The sequence below is a fragment of the Lacerta agilis genome, chromosome Z (assembly GCF_009819535.1).
Source record: "Lacerta agilis isolate rLacAgi1 chromosome Z, rLacAgi1.pri, whole genome shotgun sequence".
Lineage (NCBI taxonomy): Eukaryota > Metazoa > Chordata > Lepidosauria > Squamata > Lacertidae > Lacerta > Lacerta agilis.
The window spans coordinates 965,237-986,636 of record NC_046331.1 but is presented as its reverse complement, the minus strand read 5'-3'; the positions used below and the strand labels follow the sequence as shown (position 1 = coordinate 986,636).

Genomic DNA, 21,400 nt, shown 5'->3' with positions numbered 1-21,400 from the left:
GAGGGCCCATGCCGCATCAGTGAATTTCTCTCCCTTCTTTGAGGAGCCACTGGCATAACTATGGAGCCTCTTGAGAGAAGCAAGCAGCACAGCAGTGACCAGAAACGCTGTCGTGCCGTCAGTGCTCAGAGCCATTTCCTTTCTTCACTCATCACACACAGTGGCTGAAGGGAGAGACTGGATTCTCAGCCTTGGAGGAGAGAAGGGGAAGAAGACAGAAAGAGCCTCCATACATTTTGAACTACAACTATCAATTGCAAGATTACATGGGGCTGAAGGGAGCCACGGCCCCCAAAACATGAAGGGCTTGGAGTCTAAGGAGTAAGAAGGAAGAGACCAGGCAAGAGAAGGCCAGCATTCGGCAAGGAAGTATGGTGGATTTCTTCAATAAAAACACCACTGCAGTGGAGTCCATGGGCCTACAAATCACACAGGCTTATACAGTATAGCCATCCCTTCGCCTTAGCTCCACACCAGCGTAGAAATTAAGTCATGCCTGGAAATTAAGAAAAGCACGCCTGGATTATTGGAGCTGGATGCCTAATTCAGCAGGGAGAGCAGGGTGCGCTGGTGATTTTCTAGCAGGCTAGCTCAAGGTTGAGTTTTCCTGCACAGAAATGATCGACACATTCTTAATACAATGTGAGAAAGCAGATTTCCCCCTCCACTTTCGTGAGTTTCCCAGCAGCCACTATTGTCCCGATCAGGTAAAGCAGTGGTGCACTTGTTGAATAAATGTGCCACAGACATCACAGGGGACATGAGGAGAGACAACAGAGGCTCTGTATTGGAGCACGGAAAGCTTCAGGTGGAGGGGGCACTCCTGTTTCCGTCTGACACTCACAGAATAGCAAGGTCTTCACCTAAGGTGGGCCTCGCCTGCTGCCTGGGCTCTTTTGGAGGCTGTTCCAGAGGGTGGCCGTTCTCCAGAGCTGACCCGTTGAACAGATGATCATCCTGGTCGCCAATGCCAAGCTGCAGGCTCAGAATCTCCTGGAAGTGGACGGACAGCATTAACAGTGTGTGAGTGGGGGGGGGGGAGGGGGTGATCCCAACCAATCAACAGTCCTGCACAAATGATGGAGAAAGGTGAAGTGGAAATGGCATTGCTGAGAAGGAGCTGAGAGGCTAGAGGGCAGACCCTAAAGCTCCCTGCCACAGCCACCAGGTATTCTTTGTGGCCAGTCCAAAATATAGGAGAGGGAGGGCCCAGGGCCCAGTGTTAGGGGCATGTGCTCTGCACACAGAAGGTCCTGGGTCCAATCCTCCACCTCTACATTTAAAAGAGACTTAGGGAAGTGGGGCTGAGAAGACCCTGATCTGAACTGATGGAAAGCTGCTGCCAGCCAGGGTAAACAGACTGGACCAGCAGTTTAACACAAAAGTTCATGCAAGACACAATTCTATGGAGCGGAGAATCAATACTCAGAATTTTATGAACATATCAATAACTCTGCTGTGTCTGAACTGGGAGTCTGGCAAGGCTGGGATTCAACCAGAGTTTTGGCCTGTGATTATTTCATACTTTACATGAAAACTTAATAGGAGGGCCACCAGCTCCGGATTTCTGGGATAGCACAGGATGCAAAGACACAGACACATAGGCATGTTCAGTGAATCAAGGAAACGGCAGTGTTCATGTACCTCAATTTGCTCTCCCTGCCCACCAAGCTCATCGGCATCGAGGGCTGACAGTTCCAGTTCAATGTCTCGGTCTGGCTTTGTGTCTGCACTGTCCTCCGGATAGTCAGACTGAGAAGCAGGATAGGAGTGGGGAAAAACAGACGAAGCACAACTGATTTAAAGAAAGGGAAAGAAAGGTCTTTCTATGAAATCGCCTTATGGCCACTCATCCGCTTCAATCCGCAGAACCAGCACTGTCATAGGTCCCACAGGCCACCTGCTCCACATTCAAAAGAAATCAATATTTTAGTGTGGCGGCACGCACACCCTGAAACTCCCTCTAGGTGTTTTCACTGTACTCTCTCTCTGTTTTGTTTTGTTTTTAATTTACTGTGTTGTAAGAATTTTAAGGTATTTTATTTATATATAATAATTGTTATTAATGTACCAAAACAAATAAGGCCACATGTCTGAAAACCAGCACAGGAAGACAGGCCTCACTCCATTTTGACTCCCAACTGACCAAGTATTTCTTTGTCTCAGGAACAAAGGGGGGGGGGGTTGCCCCTCCAGCTACTCAACAGTCCTCTGCCTGAGTGATAATCTCTGGCATCCTGATACCTGAGTGCCAGACAAAAGGGTGTGATTAACTTGGCTGGGAAATAGGGAAACGTAAATATCTTTTGTTTCACTTGATGGGTTTTTGGTGGAGGGCAAGAGGAGACATGGGGGCAGGGGGCAGGATGCTCAGATCACTGCTACCAGACCCTCCCAATTTGTGATGTAATTCTAATGTATGGAGGGGTGGTCTTGAGCTGGAGGGGGGCAATTTCAAAAGTCTATATAGGAGCTTGCGCGCCTTTGTTGGAGGTCTTTTGCTTGCAAAACACCCTGCTGCAGCAGTTTTCTAATAAAGGGCTATCGCCTTGCTTTGGGAGATTCTGTATCGTCTCTATTTGTTCTTAGGTGCTCTTGATAGGAGGGGAGCCCTGCTGAGGCTCTCCCTTGGGTTTGTGGACTCCCTTCTGGGGCCGAACCTAATTTTTATTACAACTGTTAAAAACAGTTGTGTTTAGGTAAGCCTGTCCAGATGTTTAGAAAACTGGTGTGAGTTTTAATCTGTTTTTAGTTTATTATTTCAGCTTTTCAAAAATCTTAAAATTATTGTTAATTCTTCTTACTGATAATTTTAATTTTTCCCCTTTTTCTTAGGCTGCTTTGATGTGTGTGTGTGTGTGTGTGTGTGTGTGTGTTTACAATCAGGCGGCATGCAATTTTTACAAAATAAATAAACAATAAAGTAAAAGTTAGGGACCTGGCTCTTCCTAAATACCTAATAGTTAGGGGCTAAACTAAAAACAAACAAACCCCATTTTGACAATGTCTGAGTCCCCCTGTATCAGCTATGCAAACACAAGTACATTCATGCATACTTATGGAGAAGGTATGTTGCAGATAGCTGAAGCCTTGACGATGAGTTCAGTGATTCAGTTACTATGACAGCGTCCCTTCTCCATTTCCCTTCTTACGTGTGACTGACATATGCAACATGTAGCCACTCAACAGGTTTGGCTGAAGCTGGTAAATGTCATTTTATTATGCAACCAGAAAAACATTACTCAGAAAAAAGAAAGGGAGGGAGGGTAGTATTCCAGGAGAAGGGAATGGTGTAGAGAGATACTGTCCCAATGGTAAATAAAGGAGAAGTAGCTGCTGTTCCCGTTTCCACAGAAAATGGGGGATCAGGCACACAAGAAACTGGAAGCTCATAGGGTGTCCCTCAGATGCAGGCAGAAAGCGCTTCTGGATTGCCCATTTATTGATCATTCACCCTGATTTGTTTGGAAGGAGATTAGACAATGTTGGCTATTGTATGAGCATTCTCTCCTATTTGTTTGCAGGGAGGTCAGATGCCGTTGCATCAGGGCAGGTGTCACTCTACACTTTTCCAGTGCATTTTCGCATTCACTTTCCTTACTGAAAAAAGTATTGACATTTTGGGGAAGCCTGTATGTTGCACAAGACCTTGCGGCCAACTATAACTGCATGACCTGGATTTGCCAGTAGGTGGCAGGTCCTGCCCTGTTTTGCACCCGAAGTGACAAATACATATGCTTCTGGATCAAACCCTAACTCAGGCACTGCTTTCCCCACTTGCCCCTTGAGAACAAATGGTGCCCTTCTAGGACCTTCGCAAACTGCCCTTGGGAAAGAGTGGGCACATTTCACACAATGCCATTTCCTTCTTACTGAAGCTGCCCATTCCTTTTAAGTTTAGAGTAGCCAGGCTCACTCTCAGGCCAAAGACATTTTTGGAGCTGGAACACTTCTGGGAAGACAGAGAGTGACCAACTGGGATGTGTCCAGAGGAGAACGTGACAAAGATGGCGAGTCAGCTAGAGACCAAGGAAAGATGGAAGGCGCTGGGTATATGGAGACTGAAGTAACAATGGGACAGCTATCTTCCAACAGCAGGAAAGGAGGAGCAGCCAGAATAAAACAAGGACCCTCTTTAGAGACACTGGACCATCCCTGGAGGACCCTGAACCCATCTACCACTGAGTCACAGCAGCAGGCCTGGATGCTGGACTTCTGGGTGGGGTGGCAAGATTAAGCAGAGAACAAAACAGAAACAGAAACAGGATTAGTGTGATTGGCTTTTGGACTAGGGAGGGGGTGTGAGTCAGTTTTGAGTATTTATGTTTATCTACTAGATTTGTAGATGGGAGTGTTTATATCCCACCTTTTCCTCCAAGGAGCTCAAGGTGCTTCTCCCCTCCTCGTTTTAGGTAAGCACTGAGGGCCATCTGCGGTTCCCTCACTGTGAGAAGCAAAGCTACAGGGAACCAGGCAGGGCCTTCTCGGTGGTGGCACCCGCCCTGTGGAATGCCCTCCCAGCAGAGATCAAAGAGATAAACAACTACCTGACATTTACAAAATACCTGAAGGCAAAAAATAATAATAATAATACCTGAAGGCAGCTCTGTTTAGAGAAGTTTTTAATCTGTGATATTTTAATGTATTTTAACATTTGTTGGAAGCCACCCAGGGTGGCTGGGGAAGCCCAGCCAGATGGGTGGGGTACAAATAAATAATAATAATAATAATAATAATAATAATAATAATAATAATAATAATAATTAGCTAGGTCACTTCCCCTTACCTTGAGGAGTCAATAGATAACCAAGCCTATTGTTCCCTTCCAGTCTACCTGAGCAGCTCAGCATTTGAAGAGGTTTCAGCTGGTTGTTCCAGCTCAACCGCATGGCTCTCACAAGCCACTCTTGAGTTTCTATACCAAAATTTTTAAAATTTAGCCATATCAAAATTTAGGAATCATCATCATCATCATAATTTATTTATACTTCACCCATCTGGCTTGGTTTCCCCAGCCACTATGGGAGGCTCCCAACAGAATATTAAAAACACCAAACATAAAAAATTTCTCTAGACAGGGCTGCCTTCAGATGTCTTCTAACAGTCTGGTAGTTGTTTTTCCCTTGGACATCTGGTGGGAGGGTGTTCCACAGGGCGGGTGCCACTACTGAGAAGGCCCTCTGCCTGGTTCCCTGTAACTTGGCTTCTCGCAGCGAGGGAACAGCCAGAAGGCCCTCGGCACTGGACCTCAGTCTCTGGGCAGAACGATGGGGGTGGAGACACTCCTTCAGGTGCTTTTACCACTTTGTGACTAAGACAAGTTTTGCTGCCTGTGCAACTTTTCTGAAGCACATGAATCTGACCTTTGGAGAGTTTGTAAGCAAACCATTTTTAATTGACGAAACGTGTTGCCTTTTCCCATGCAAGGGGAAGAGATTTTTTTTTTTTTAAAGAAAACTTTTAAGGGGCCATTTTGGAACTCGTTTGGAGGGGCATATTTTAAAGGTCTAACAGCCTATATTCTCATGCTTTACTTTGCTGCATACTTTGTGACTTTAAATATCTTGCTGGGATTCTCTCACCAAAGAGTACTTGCCCTAAACTTGGATCTTGGCATCTAGGAAATTATCATATACAGTGGGTTTTTTTTTCCTGGGGGGATGCAGGGGTACGCATACCCCTAAAACATTTTGTGATTCTTAAGTTTGGCCTCATTGAGGGGCAGTATTTCAATATGAGCAGGAAAATGAGGATACCCCTAAACATTTTTTTTAGAAAAAAAGCACTGCTCATATACATATACACATACCAACAACAACAACTTCCTGATGGTACTGAGCTCCTCTGCAGGGGAACAGACTCCTGCATTAGAAGAGCTTTTTAAAGCAGAAGTTGGACAGTCATGTATCAGGGAGGTGGTAGCAGTGGTCTTCCTGCCTAGCAGCAGTGGGTTGGTCTAGTTGACCTCTGATGTCTCCCTCCAGACTCTGTAATGCGTTTACAGTGGTACCTCGGGTTACGAAATTAATTTGTTCCGGAGGTCCGTTCTTAACCTGAGGTACCACTTTAGCTAATGGGGCCTCCTGCTGCTGCCGTGCGATTTCCATTCTCATCCTGGGGCAAAGTTCGCAACCCGAGGTATTACTTCTGGGTTAGCGGAGTTTGTAACCCAAGGTACCACTGTATTCTAAAAGGGGACCCTCCCTTCAGTATCTTCTCCACCCAGCTCAGCTACTTTTTTACCTCTCCGTTTCTCAGGTTGATTTCATTGCTTAGGAGGGTCAAAGAGAGGGGGCTTCCATCTGCCAAGGAGCTCCATCTCTGCTGCGTGGCAAGTGCGTTGGCCTCTCTCTGAAGCAGCAACGAGTTACTTTTGGCCTACATGGAAGAATACAGAGGAAATGACAGGGTGGAAACAACACTCATTCTATTCCTCCCTCCACCCTGCAGCTCTTGGACCATGCTCAACAGACTAGCCGGCCCTCTGTAAATTCTCCATCCCCCCAAAATCCCAGAGCCAGATCAGTCCCAAAGTTGCCAGATCAGCCATACCTGCTGCAGTTCGACGCTCAGTAGATCTCCAGTGCTAGAATGCTTTCGTGGGGCAGACACATCCGTGAGGATGAACCGGTCCCTTTAAAGAGAAGGAAGGTTTAAAAGTTGCTCCCTGCACATTGCTTGGAAGCGTGACACTGGACCTCTGATGAAGAAGGAAACAGAGGGGTGTCTTCAGATGGGCCTGTTGGCCAGGGGTTTCCTTTCATCCCCAGACCTTCTGAAGGTGTACAGAAAGCTTCAAGCATGAAAGGAAATTCTCAGCTGACTGGCCTGTCCCAGGATTCCCTCCTCCCTGCAGGAAAATGATGCCCTGCAAAGAGACAACTGAACCTCTCTCCCCCCCCCCTCAAATTGAACAGGCTGGTATGAATTAGTCTGCACAGGGGTTGCTGCAGAATGCCAGGGAAAAGACTACAATGGGATTTCAACACATCGTATTTCATGCGGGGCAAATTTTTGTCAGAAAGCAAAGCACCCTCAGCCCAAGCCCAGTCCCCACACACTGGCTCTGGCAAGGTCCCACGCAAGGTGGTGCTCACTCCATTCTATCTATCGTCCTTTTATTTATTATTACATTTGTATCCTGGCTTTCCTGAAATGAGCTCCAGGTGCAAACCCATGTTCTCTCCCCCCCCCACGTAATCCTTTTAAGAATGCAGCATGGATTAGGCAGGGGTGGGGGGCACCTAACCCAGCATCCTGTTCTGCCAACCAGATGCCCCAATGGGAAGCCTGCAAGCAGGACCTGAGTGCGACAGCCACTCTCTCCACCTGTGATCTCCAGCAACTGGCGTTCAGAGGCAGACTGCTTCCCACAGTGGAGGCAGAACACAAGGCATCCTGCCTAGCCACCAGGTAAGAGCTGTATCCTCCATCCTCGCAACAACCCAGAAAGGTGGGTTAGGTTTAGAGGAGGTGGTTGGTGCAGTGAATGGCTGAATGGGGATTGAACCCAGATCTCCCAAGCCCTAGTCCAACCACTGAGGAGCTGTGAACTTAGCGCTGACTGCCGTGGCCTGAAAACTCCTACTGCTTCCATGGGATCTGGCAAGGGACCTGGACATGCTGAGCTGAGGCGAGGTGCTGTGACCAGGGTGGGCTCCCCAGATGCCACCTTCGAGGAGCGCTCCCTCACCTACCGTTCTCTGAAAGGCGCTGATGAAGTAGAATCGGAATTGTAGGAGCTCCATCTTGAATCAACGGTGCTGACGTAAGGGGTGTAATCTGCAACAGGCAAAAGGTGCAGACTCAGCTCAGGCCAGAGAGAATCCTGCCCTCCCCCCACACCTGACACCCTGGCATCCTCTTCCATATTTCTATATTTCCCGCCCCAACCTGACCACAGTGATCCATGCGACGGTCACCGCCAGGCTTGACTACTGTAACTCGTTCTACGCAGGGCTGCCTTTGAGACTGTCCCAGAAACTCCAGCAGGTGCAGAACGCTGCAGCGAGGCTCCTCACGGGGACCTTGCCATGGGAGCATATTCATCCAGTGCTTTACCAGCTGCACTGGCTCCCGCTGGAGTACCGGGTCAGGTTTAAGGTGCTGGTTCTGACCTTTAAAGCTCTATGCGGCTTCGGACCCTCGTACTTATGGGACCACCTCTCCTGGTATGCCCCACAGAGGACCTTAAGGTCCACAAATAACAATACTTTAAGGGTCCTGGGCCCAAAAGAAGCCAGATTATCCTCCACAAGGGCCAGGGCTTTTTCAGTGTTGGCTCCGACCTGGTGGAATATTCTGTCCAACAAGACTAGGGCCCTGCAGGACCTGACCTCCTTCTGCCTGGCCTTTAATCTAGCCCCGTCCCGTATTCCTTTTTCCCCTTCCCTTTTCCCCCCTGAAGAAACCCTTCTGGGTCCCCACATTAAAATTCCTCCTTGGTCTCCCTACTGGCCTAGAATGACTAACCTGGCCAGTTAGCCCTGGGGATCCCACTGATGTTTGTTTTTATGCTGTGTTTTAGCTGTTTTTAAAGTTGTTTTAAACATTGTCTTATATTTGTTGTTAGCCGCCCTGAGCCCAGTTTTTGGATTGGGAAGGGCGGGGTAGAAATAAAATTTTATTTATTATTATTATTATTATTATTATTATTATTATTATTATTATTATTACTACTACTACTACTACTACTATATTGTTTCCAAGGCTACTACTACTACTACTATATTGTTTCCAAGGCTTCAGACCAACCCAGCCCATACCTGACATGCTGACTGGCTTTGTAGCACTTCCTTGGGAAGCAGTAGCTTGAACCGGGTCTGTCGTGTGATAACCCGTGCGCGACGACCTGGAGATGGCGCCCCACTTGGAGATGATGGGCCCATCGCTGAAAGGAATGATTGGGTCTTCCTCCTTCGCCCTTCTCTGTGTGTCGAAGAGGTGCACCCGCCTCTTCATGTCCCCACTGTCCAGATCCTATAAAGCCCCACAAGAAAAGGAAAGCCCAGAGATGGAATCACAGAAGAGTAGAGTTGGAAGGGGCCCAAAGCGTCACAATGCAGGATCTGGCCTGCACATGGCCTGGTGTGGCAGGGAGGCTCATTCTTAGGCCCATTTTGCACTCATAGGAACCCTTTTAGAAGCAGTTCCCTTCGGAATGTCATCTGGCGGGGCATCCAAATCACTTCTCGCAATCCTTACAACAACCCTGTAAGGTGCTCAGGAAAATATATTTTCCCTTATGCAGTAGACTGGGGTGGGGGTGGGCACTCGTGCGTTTGTGCATGTGGACATAAGATGAGGTTAAGGGAATCATGTTTTGGAAACTGGTTCCAAGAAAACCCACCACTGGAAGAGGAAGCAGCACTGGCTCTGAGCCTGGCTACCAGAGGGGAAGCTGCCTTACCAGGAGCACCGCACCAGAATTGGCAATGACGTCCTTGGGCTCTGACTCAATGGCACTTATGCAGGAGCTGATGGTGCCACAGGACCAGGGAGAGTAGTGGGAGAGGCGGTCATCCTCGTACTTGGAGCTGTGCTGGCTGTTCTCACAGAACTGCAGGGAAAGAAAGACACCAGGTAAGGTCTGTGGGGTAAGGCTATACAAAGGACGCTGGGGTTGCAAACATGATCTGTGCGGGAGGTGCTTTTGCAACCCGCAGCGCAGCATCTGTGCACACACATGATGCAATTCAGCACTTCTGTGCATGCACAAAGTGCGATTTAGCGCTTCTGTACATGCGTGAGTGCCGAAACCTGGAAGTAACCCGTTCTGGTACTTCCAGGTTCAGCGCATCCCATAACCTGAAAACACATAACCTGCAGCGATCACAACCTGAGGTATGACTGTATTAATTGCAAATCATCCCTCCAGGTGCCCTTGTGTGTGGTTTGAATCGAGTTTCAAAATCCCAGCCTTGGCAGCACAATTAAAAACATAGGAAATAGGCTGTAAAACCCCCCCGGGGGGGGGGGCTTACCCCTTCCTAACCCACTTAACAAAGCATCAGACAACACCTTGTCAAGTAGGTTTAACAAAATATTCACTTACTTTATAATCATGCACTGGTTCACAGCAATGGCAGCAGTAAAAAAAAACTATGCAGCCAAAATACTCGTTATTTACAGTATAACCAGCTTCAGGCTTGTGCCTGGAGTTGGAGCAAGTGGGGCCTGCCAGTCTCCCAACGCTGGTCAAAAGGAAGAAAGAGAGAGAGGAACAGGAAATACTGTATGTCCCTTCCTTTCCAACAGAGGAGGGGAAATGACACCACACAGAACCCTCTCTGCCCATTTTATTTCTATGGTCTGGGTGTCTGCCTATCAGCAATACAGCTCTGAGGATTTAGCCCCCTCTCATGCTAACTAGCAAGAACATGCATTTGTTAGATCTTGACCAATCGTCCCAAAGGCCTTTTGTGTGTTTCCCATGTCAGCAGCAGAAACATGTGCACATTTGGGGACACTGCGCTGTACAGAGGAACAGAAGAAAAAAAGGAAAGCAATTCCCCTGCAATGAGGTTGCAGGAAAACACATGGCAGAAAGGGAAGAGAAGGAAAAGGAAAAGGGAGGTGGGAACCAAGGATAAGTAAGAGCAACCACAGAGTGGCAGCTGAAGTTTTGTTTCCACTAGGAGGGGGGTGGCAGGTAGGCCTGATGTGGGAGGTTTATCTTTTTATCAGGCAGCCACCCTAACCAGTGACATAGGACTGCAACTTAATAAAACAAAGCCAATGGATTCAAAGTGCAAGAAAAAAGATTCTAACCAAGCCTTAGGAAGAACTTTCTGGAGGTTAAGAGCTATTTGACATTGGAACAGACTCCCTCGGAAGGTGATGGATTCTTCCTCATTGGAGGTTTGAAATCAGTGATTGCACGGCCCTCTGCATTGCAGGTCATTTGGATCCCTTCCAACCCTGCAGTTCTGTGATTATGAAAAACTCCCCAAAACAGATAAATGGTCCTACGCAAGTTGTTTAAACTCAAGATCCTTCCCCAATCTAAATACTGGCTCTGGTGCAAACTGCTATTATCTTGGGGGGGGGGTGAGTAGAAGAGAGAGGAGGAGGCTGGAGCTGCCTTGTTCCCCTCCATGAAGTTAATAGCAAGTAGGGTGGGGGGGGGGAGAAGAGATTTGGAAAAAGAAAAGTGTCTAGGAGGATTCAATCACACCTCAGCTCTTCAAAGCAACCATGCAGGACTACAAATTATCAAAACAAATTTGTAGGAGATCCCAAGCCTCAGGACCTTCATTGGCTCTTAGACTACAGATGTGGTCCTCCAGATGTTGCTGGAATCAAACTACCATCACTCCTGGCTGCTGGGGAGAGGAAAGCCTGGAGCCCAGCCATATTTGGAGGGCCACAAGTTCCCCACAATGCCCTAGGAAGTTAAATCCCAAGCCATCATGGGAAGCGTCCACTTTCAGGCAGGACATGAGGGAGCATGTGCTGAACCCCAGGAGAAAGGAGTGCCAAAGCATCTGGTGGAGCAGCTGTGCCCTTCCCCCACCCACACCCCTGTAGCTCTCGGGTGCCTTACTTCTCGGCTGAAGTCCACATTGAAGAGAGGGGAAGGAGGAGGAGGAGACGACTGTGTGGCTGCAGGCAGAGTGGAGGAGGACACGAGAGGCGTTTTTGGTATGTGGCATGGGGCCCACTGCTCCTGCTTCCTCCGCAGTGGGTCGTCATAAGTGGGTTTCAAGTGGCCACAAGGATCCTAGGAGAAAGGTGCCAATTAACATTACAGGAAACTCACATGGAACACAAGAGTTAGCTGCTAAAAGGCTTGTGTTACAAGAACGCAGGAAGTTGCCCTGTATGGAGTCACACGGTTGGTCCACTCAGCTCAGCACTGTCTCTGCTGACTTGTGGTGGCCAGTGGCGTCGCTAGCCTCTGCGCTGATGGGGGGGGGGGCGGCGGCAGCGCAGAGGCACCCCCTGGGGGAGGGGCACGACGCACGTGTATACAGAAAGGGGGGATTTCCCCCTTTCCGAGGCTTTTTTCGGCGGGGGGTGGTGACCAGTGAGGAGGGGGTGACAAGCATGACCCCCACCTCGCTGGTCGGCCCCCCCGCCGAAAAAAAGCGGCGGAAAGCGGAAAAAGAAGCAGAGCGGTGCTTAAACGCGCCTGCTCTGCTTCCTTTCCAGGCTTTCCCCGCCCCCCCCCCGCGGTTTTTTCGGCGGGGGGTGGTGACCAGCGAGGAGGGGGTGACAAGCGTGACCCCCACCTCGCTGGTCGGCCCCCCCCCCGCCGAAAAAAAGCGGCGGAAGCACCCTATCCGTGTGCTGCTGCTCCCGGGGTGACGGAGGGAGCGGCGGCGCGTGGGAGTGGAGGGAGGGGCCGCCGCTTGTCACCCCCACCCGCCGCTGCTCACCCTGTCACTGGGGGCGTACCGCCCCCACCGCCCCTCCCCAGCGACGCCCCTGGTGGTGGCTCTCCAGGGCAGGGGACATTCCCAGTCTTGCCTGAACCTGGGGAACTAAACCTGGGACCGTTTGCACGCAGGGCGGGTGCTCTGCCACATCAGCGGCAGTGCAGAATTTTGTATTGTTTGATGCTATTTCATGGTCTGTTGTAAATATACTGTTGTGGGCCACCTTTATATTTTACTTGAGTGGGTGGCACATAAACCCTTTAAATAAATAAATAAATGTTCAGCTGGCAATGCAAGGAAGGCATTAAGCTGGATCTCCTCCCACCATGCCCAAATTCCTCCTGATCTGAACCATGTGATGGCGGTCAAAATCAGAAACACACAGTATAAGCTGTCTTATACTTACCCAGGCCACGGGCCCATCTAGCTCAGCACTGTCTACACTGACTGGCAGCAGGTTTCAGACACAGAGATGCCATTGGGCAGTGAACCTGGGACCTTCTGCATGCAAAGCAGATCATCTGCCACTCAGCTGCAGCCTCCCCCTTCCCACCCTTCTCTCTGCAACTTCCCCCAATGGAATTCACCAGGAGCTTGCTCTGATTAAACAAAAGACAGGCAATAGCAACTTCCCAAAAGGGGAAGCAAGCCTTGTATCCTGCCAGCCTACATCCCAGAAGTGTGCAGGGATTCAAGCCTCCCAGTAGAAGTGGGAGGCCTATGTGCTACTGGGGTAAGGAATGTGAGCAGGTGGGTCACATCAGCAAGGAGTCCCAACCTGCCCCCAAGCGGTGGGTGCACTGGCTCTGCTTCACGTCTGCCTTGTTCTACGCAGCATGAGAGTGCTCTTCAGCTCAGAGCCATAAACCGTTTAAACAGAAAGAAAGAAAAGAAGTTCAGGTGGCAAAAATGCCCCAAAGTTCTAAGACATCATCTCAGTCGGCCTAGGGAGCTTCCAAAAAGGAAGCCGCACAGGAGAGTAATTCATGCAGCAAGTTCTAAGAGTCCCAGGCAAATAAAATGCATCTCTGCCTGCAGGCAAAACGGCATCAGAGGCCCTTGAGGAGCTGGTTTGGGATACCTGGGAGGCCTCAGAGCAGTAAGGAACAAAGCTGCTCCAGTGGCTAGTGGGGAACCTACCCTCAAGGAAGGCACCGTCCTCTGGTCAGCCGGCAACTGACAGGCCATGGAATAGTAGCTGTCCAAAGAGTTGTATCTCTCCCGCAGGAAGGACTGGTAGACGGTGGGGTGTACGACGTCCATGGGAGGCAAGGAGTTGCTCCGGATTATGTCATCCCTTGGGTACATCTGCGGCCGCCAGATCCGCCGGCTGTCGTAGAGCGGGGCATACATCCCAGATGGGACTGGCCCATAGGGCTGGGGTGGCGGCTGGTAAGGAGAGCTCAATCTGTCCCGAGGGGGGAATGCGCTGTAATGGTCGCCGTATGGCACAGAAGCAGGTGGCAGGGGGGGTTCAGGGACACTGCTGGGCCTCACAAACCGAGGGAGGCAAGGGGCCACACCAGCTGGGACCGTCGGTGGTGCTGGGTAGTATCCTATGGAACAAGAGACACTTGCTGAGCTTGGCCTATCATCTAGGACTTCACATTGTTCTAGGGACAGTCTGCACATGCAGCAGAATTAGCAGGCAGGGTGGGCCGCACCATGCTCAGGTCCGTTTTGAATGCTTCCCCATGCAAAAATGAATAATAATAATGATATCCCCACAAGGAGAAAACTGGCACAGCAGGGAGCAGGCTAGGCTACAACTTCGCTAGTGTTCTTCTTGGCAGAGAGACGTTTTCTTTTAAAATTAGCTTCCATCCATCCACCTGAAGCCTGCAATGGTACAGGTAATTCTATCACCTTGCTTTTGCTGCATGCATTGACCAGGTTTTCTTAGCTGCCAGAACGGAACTTGTCTGCATAAAAACCTTTCCTCTCCTCAGAATATAAGCCCAATAATAATATCTCCCCTCTATACACATTTAAATGGGCCAGAAATATTCTCTTCTTTATATGCAACATTGTAGACTGACATAAGGCAGCTGCTGTCAGTGGAGTAAGGCTATTGGTAGAAATAATTAAGAGAAATCAAAAGTCAGTGAGCTATATGCATTTTACAACATACAGCTGCTAAAGTTGGGGGAAAGGGGGGGTCATTTCTCATCATAGTTCCCACTCACCCACAGAGCCTTCATTAGCCTCCACTGCCATTAACCACAGAACAATTATGGTTTCTACCGTTAACTGACACTTACTATCACCTGCTTGGAGGGCTGTGGTCATGCACAAAGGTGAGTTATAAATGTTAAAAATAAATAATCAACAGCTTTGTGGCACCTACACATTAACAAACCGGCACAACGTTTTCTATGCTACAAGCGTGTATGAAAGCAGTTTGGAGGCAGGATGGGTGAGGGTGAGATCTGAACAGTACATATGCTGCTTGTATTACCAATGCAACTTTTTTGTGAATGACCACTGTTAATAATTATCACTGTCTACTTTTCTGAATTTCATTTATCTCTGACCTCATTGATGAAAAACCCCAACATGCAATCAGAGTAACACTTCATTCTTCCCATCTACAAAGCCTGGTGACAAAGCCTGAGACCCTTTGTTGATTTTTCTGTGATATACCAACACGGCTACCTCTCTGTTAATTGTTTAATAAATACCCGATTAATCAATTTACAGCACAATTCTGTGCATGTTTACTCAGAAGTAAATTCCACTATGTTCCTTGGGTTTAGTCCCAGGTAAGTCTCCTAATAATTGCAGCCTAAGAATTGAATCTGCATATGGGTATATAAAATATTTCCAAAAACGCGTGGGGGAAGAAGAGGAGATGTTTTTGTTTGCAGATAGCACATCACATGTGTAATAATAATAATAATAATAATAATAGTAATTTATTTGTACCCCGCCCATCTGGCTGAGTTTCCCCAGCCACTCTGGGCGACTCCCAATCGAGTGTTAAAAACAATACAGCATTAAATATTAAAAACTTCCCTAAACAGGGCTGCCTTCAGGTGTCTTTAAAAAATAGGATAGCTGCTTATTTCCTTGACATCTGGTGGGAGGGCGTTCCACAGGGTGGGTGCCACCACTGAGAAGGCCCTCGGTGACATGTTACATGTCTTGCATCTTCTTTCTCCCACGCAAGTAGAGGGAATGCCTTTTTTTAAGGTGCTTGCACCTCTTTGCAATATAAATAGTTGTATTAAAGAATAAATGTTAAAATCTGCCACTCAATATTTATTAGGAAGCACATTTTCAGCTGATGTTTTGAAACCAATCCATCTAGGCCCACTTTCCCCAGGTGCCCACCAGGTGCTTTGGACTACAACTCCCACCAGCCCCAGCTGGCACGGCCAGGCTGGAATAGACAGTACAGTCGTGTGCTGGGGCATCGGACTGAGGAAGCTTGAGCTACGCACTCTGCCCTGAATATTCCACCATTCTGCTTCACTGGATGACTCCCCCGGGTTCTAGTATTATGAGAGGTGGAGAAAAACATCTCTCTAGACACACCACACATAATTTTATACACACAGCGATAAAAGTTTTACTCCACCAGTGTGGGCCACCACTGAAAGCATGAAGGAAGAGGACTGTCCCTACTTGGGGCCTAAAGGACAGCAGGTCCAATGGCCAGTTCCCTCTGACGGTAGGTCCATGATCCAGGGCAGGTCACAGAAAAGGCCAGGTCTGCTTGAGTGCCCTGTCAGTGGCTCACCTGCTTGTGGGTACTGCTGGGGTTCATAGGAGAGGTGGGTTCTGGGATCTTGAAAATACTGGAGGCTGTCGGAGTGAGGTGGGTAGACAGGCATTCGGGCAGCAAATGGGCCAGCTTGGGGGGTGATGGAGTTTATCTCTGTGCCCACAGGAGGAGGCGGCGGGGGAGGAGGAGGACCTGCTGAGGTAGCTGCCACCTGACTGACAGGAGTCTTCAAAAGGGAACCAATTTTACTGGAAGAAATTCAGAAAGAGAGAGATTAAATTTAGGCTGTCTCTTGAATTATAGAAATCTTGGCATGTAGACAAAACCTCTAATGCTGATTTTAAAAACCATTCCCTCTTTGCTTTCAGACATGGCAGGGGTGGGGAGCCTGGGACGTTCCAGATGTTCCTGGATCCCCAGTTCCCACCATTCCTGGCTACTGACCAGGCTGGCTGCACACATCACAGCAGGGGGCTTCTTGAGAAGAGGAATTTGCCTCCTGCATGGAAAAACAACGTGTTCATGGGGGAGGAATGGTGACAGAGGGAACATAGGAAACTGCATTACAGTATACTGAGTCAGACCACAGGTCCATCTTGATCAGTACTGTCTACACTGACTGGCAGCACCGGCTCTCCAGGGTCTCAGGCAGGGAGCCCCTCCCTGCCCTACCTGGAGATGCCACTGGGGACTGAACCTGGGGCCCTCTGCTTGCAAGAAAGATGCTCTGCCACTGAGCTATGTTCCTTCTTTCAAGCATGGCACATACTTTTCAGAGAGAGGGTCTGCCAAGGAGCCCGGGGTGTTCTGTCCATTGGCTCCAGCTTTCCCCGCTTTCTTCACGTTCTCCAACACCATCATGGACGAGGGGTCAGCGCAACGTGGGATCAGCTGGGGGCTGCCTCTCTCCAGGCTCACAATGCCGTTAGTGCTCTGTGCCATCTTCCCAGAGTTCTCCGCGCTTCCCATGATGGAAATGATGCTTCCTGTCGTGGTGGAGACTGCGCTCGTGACACTGGCTTTGCCTAGCAGGGGGAAGGTTCTCACTGTGGCACTGATCTTCTTGTTCCTTAGCCGATACCTGCGGTTATAATAAAGCAGTGGGCATGTGAATTTCGGTGACATTTTCCTTCAATATTTTAGGGAAGGGCTTCATATGCCAGCTTCACCATTTCCTTCATTTGGTGCTGGTATGTTATTTTGAGTATAAACAAGACTCCGTTTTTGTATCTACACGCACCACTTTTAATTGTTTTCCAAGATAAGGAGGGGAGGAAAAGGAAAACAGACATTCTGCCATCAAATCAGAAACCGGGACGGCTTCTGAAATTCTGGGGCTGTCCCTGGAAAATTGTGATGCTTGGAAGGCATCCCATAAGGAGAACAGCTTCCAGATTTGTATGGGCCTCAGCTTGCTCAGAAGAGCCCATTTATTATTTCTTTAATTGGAACTGTGTGGTAGAAAGGCTGGCGCCTTCATTATACAGTCATACCTCGTGTTGCGCACGCTGCGGGATGCGTACGTCCGGGTTACGCACCGCGGCGACCCGGAAGTAACGGAACGCGCTACTTCCCGGTTTGGCGGTTCGTGCATGTGCAGACGCATCAAATGACATCACGCACATGCGCAGATGCGGCGCTTCATGATACGGACATCACGGGTTACGAATGGGGCTCAGGAATGGACCCCGTTCGTAAACCAGAGGTACCACTGCACATCTTTAGGCACCAGGTGAAAATGGTCTTTGACCACCCAATGCCCTTTTAAATGTGTTGTGGGAGTGGGGGTTATTATTGGTTTGCTATTGTGGATATTATGTACTTTGTGGGGGCTTTCTTGTATTTTTATGTTGTGAACCACTTTGAGATCTATGGATGAATATACTAAATAAATAAATAAATAAATAAATAAATAGATGATGATGATGATGGTAAATTGACTAGGGCTTGCCACAGCACCTGAAGATGTTCCGGGAGCAGTCAAACTAAAGGGAGGCTGGACACCAGGGAGCCAACCCCAAAGCTAGGTCCTTCTGAGTTGTGTTGAAGGAAGGTTCACTGCCGAGACTCCCACCCACTTCCCTCCTCCAGTCTGCCCCACAGTTCTCTGGCTCTAGCTGCACCCCCCCTCCAAATCTGTGCATGGGGAGCTCCTATTCAAATTAGAGGCAGATGACTGTTTCTGAAAGAGCCAAAAGCAATTTGAGAAAGGCTTCAGTGTTACACCTCCTCTGGTCAAATGGTTTTGGGTTTTTTTTTTAAAACTGGTTTATTTATTTACATTTCAAAAAATAATCCATTAGTAAAGGTAAAGGGACCCCTGACCGTCAGGTCTAGTCCCGGACGACTTTGGGGTTGCAGGGCTTATCTCACTTTGCTGGCTGAGGGAGCCGGCGTCCAGCTTCCGGGTCATGTGGCCTGCAGGACTAAGCTGCTTCTAGAGAACTAGAGCAGCACACAGAAATGCTGTTTACCTTCCCACCAGAGCGGTACCTATTTATCTGCTTACACTTTGACGTGCTTTCAAACTGCTAGGTTGGCAGGAGAATCCATTAGTAGTTAATTCAATTTTTAAAATGATAGAAAAATGTAAAATTGCATATTTAAAGCCTTTTCCACTCTTAATAATTCATGCTGTGGCATCTTTTGTATCCCCAAACCTTGTAAGACTCTTGCTGTGTAATAAGCTTGTTTGAAAATTCTTATCATTATTGCTTGACTGTCTCTCACGGTATGTTAAAGTATGCTGAATAGAATTTATTCAGCTGTGCAGATAAGGAATTCAAAGGAAACCCAGTTGATTAGATAGCAAAGGATGTAATGTTAATATCTTAAACTTATGACATAAATGAAGGTGAGATTGAACATTTGGAAAAGCTTGCTAACATTTCAAGAAGTTTGTGATTAGCTAGGCCAAATACTTTTTTTGCAGGGGGTGGCACTGTCAAAGGAAGAGATGTCAACATATTTACATGAAATATGAGGGTGGTATCCAGCTAAATAGACCTGCTAGCGCAAGAGTAGGAAACCTTTGGCCCGCCAGATGTTGCTGAACCACAACTCCCATCAGCCCCCCAACTGATGGTCAATAGCCAGAGATGATGGCAGTTGTAGTTGAGCAACTTCTGGAGGGCAAAGGAGATCAGGAATTACTCTCACACCGAGATGTTGGCATGGCTTCAGAACAAAAGGAGGCCAGAGAGAGAGGCATGGATGGGGAACTACAACTGCTGTTGCATGACAACCCACTCCCATCTTCCCTGGTCTGGGGTCAATGGGACTGGAGTCCAACAACACCAGGATGACCACAGGCTGCCCATCCCTGCATTAAGGGAAAGCTGTGCGTAGGATGATAAAACTATAAAAGGGATTTTTTTAAAAAAGGAAATTGAAGTGCGTGTGGAAAGGGCTAAGTGAAATGAAGGTTTTGTCTGCAAGGAAACTGTGAGAGAAGGACGGGACGACATGTATGTAGAAGCTACTGCTACAACGGTTAAGGACAAAGAAAGGAGCACAAGATAAGAAAGTTGCTGTGCCTTGAGATTAAGCCAGTAGAAGCCAGTATAAGGAAGTGCTGCCATATATGGACACAGCCACCCCTTTGCTTGTAAACCTATAAAAGCTTGTGGGTGGTTGTTGTTGTTGTTGTTTTCATATTTGGGTGCTACCTCTCAACTACCTGCTGGCTGTGTCACAGTGGCCTTGCAACGCCTACATAAATGTCCTGTTTGCCTGGCAGTTGGAGTCTGGATATTATCGGGCATCCAGGCTGGATCCTTGGGTGCTGAACTGCAATATTTCCCGAACTACCCACTTCCACCTTCCTTGGTCTGGGGCCAATGGGAACTGGAGTCCAATGACACCTGGAGGGCAGCAGGCTTCCCATCCCTGCATTCAGGGAAAGTTGAGCATCAAGCCCCTGCTGCAGCAGAGTTCCTGCTCCCCCCCCCCCACTTCCCAGTACTTACTTCTCCAGCTCTTCCTGAGAGTGAGCGAAAGTGCAGTTGGTCCCTCGCGGACACCCGCCTTGCTGTCGCAGGTCACGGCACATGCTTGTTTTGTACTTGCTATTTGGTTGCAGCTTTCAAAATGATAGAGGGAGGGAGGGAAAACATTGCATTGTATAAACCAACCATGGAATAAATCCACACCAGAGTTGTTGCTAGAATGAGAGAACTGCGGTTGCAAGCCTTTTGCCTTACTGGCAGCTGTGCTGGGTTCTGTACTCACCATAAAATCGAAGAATTGTAGATCTGGAAGGGACCTTGAGGGTCATCTAGTCCAACCCTATGCAATGCAGGAATCACAGCTAAAGAATACCTGAGATTTGACCACCCAACCGCTGCTTAAAAGCCTCCAAGGAAGGAGAGCCCACCACCTTCCAAGGGAGACCGTTCCACTGTCAAACAGCTCCTATGGTCAGAAAGCTGTTCCTGGTTTTTAGTAGGAATCTGCTAGTCAGTTAAGCATAGGAACTTTCATAGTTCTGTTAGTTCAACATGCAACCATGCGGAGAGAACATACAAAGAGCCATGAGGCCAGCGGCCCATCTAAGTCCAGCATCCTGTTCTCACAGTGGCCAACCAGAAGCTTGTGGGAAACTCGCGAGCAGAACAGGCGCACTCCCTCTCCCGGCCTGTGGCTTCAAGCCACTGGTATTTGGAAGCCTTACTGCCTCCAACCAGGAGGTGTTAACAATATGCCAGGCAGCATCAGAAAGGAGAACCAACCAGGAGAGTCACTGCCTGCCTCTGGCTCCTACCCTAGAGAAGCCCACAAGTACCAAGCCCCAGGAATCCAAGAAACAAGCTCCGGAATGGATCCCGTTCGCATCTACAGGTACCACTGTATCTATGAATGACTGCTTGCTCAATGTATCTAATACTTAGATACAGATGTACCTTATTGAATCATTTTAAAAGATACCTTTCTTTAGTCCCTTGGACCCAGCTGCCTGCGGCGGGGGGGGGGGGGGAGAGAAGAGGTGCAATCTCCCTTCTCTCCCCAAGGGAGGAGCCCAAGGTGGCAAACACAGTAATAATAAGTAATTAAAAGCACACTAAAAACATATGCCAAACATTCAAAAACTTCTAAAAATAATAAACACAACGAACTACCTACAACAAATGTAAAAACAGATGTACCCAAATCATGTGTTCAGATAGGCCTGCCAAAACAGGGGGGGGGGGAACCAGGAGTCTAAAAGTGCAGAGCAATGGTGCCTGCCTAACGTCAAGGTGGCAGGGAGATCCAAAGCACAGGTGCCGCCACAACAAAGGAATGACTTATTAAC

General features: G+C 48.4%; 1 protein-coding gene across 4 annotated transcripts in view; it reads right to left on the bottom strand.

Moving 5' to 3' along the window:
• The window catches only part of RC3H2 (ring finger and CCCH-type domains 2), a 46,074-nt gene that overhangs the window by 729 nt on the left and 23,945 nt on the right, over positions 1–21,400 (bottom strand). For 3 of the 4 annotated variants that reach the window (XM_033137201.1, XM_033137203.1, XM_033137202.1), the window contains 12 exons: positions 20,076–20,188; positions 16,877–17,188; positions 16,123–16,355; positions 13,521–13,936; positions 11,546–11,722; positions 9,410–9,559; positions 8,766–8,979; positions 7,698–7,782; positions 6,553–6,634; positions 6,244–6,378; positions 1,645–1,752; positions 845–993 (listed from right to left, as the gene is read on the bottom strand). In XM_033137201.1, the coding sequence (XP_032993092.1) occupies positions 845–993; positions 1,645–1,752; positions 6,244–6,378; positions 6,553–6,634; positions 7,698–7,782; positions 8,766–8,979; positions 9,410–9,559; positions 11,546–11,722; positions 13,521–13,936; positions 16,123–16,355; positions 16,877–17,188; positions 20,076–20,188 (2,174 nt within the window). The remainder of the gene's footprint in view (positions 1–844; positions 994–1,644; positions 1,753–6,243; positions 6,379–6,552; positions 6,635–7,697; positions 7,783–8,765; positions 8,980–9,409; positions 9,560–11,545; positions 11,723–13,520; positions 13,937–16,122; positions 16,356–16,876; positions 17,189–20,075; positions 20,189–21,400) is intronic. The other variant, XM_033137204.1, reaches the window with a different exon arrangement.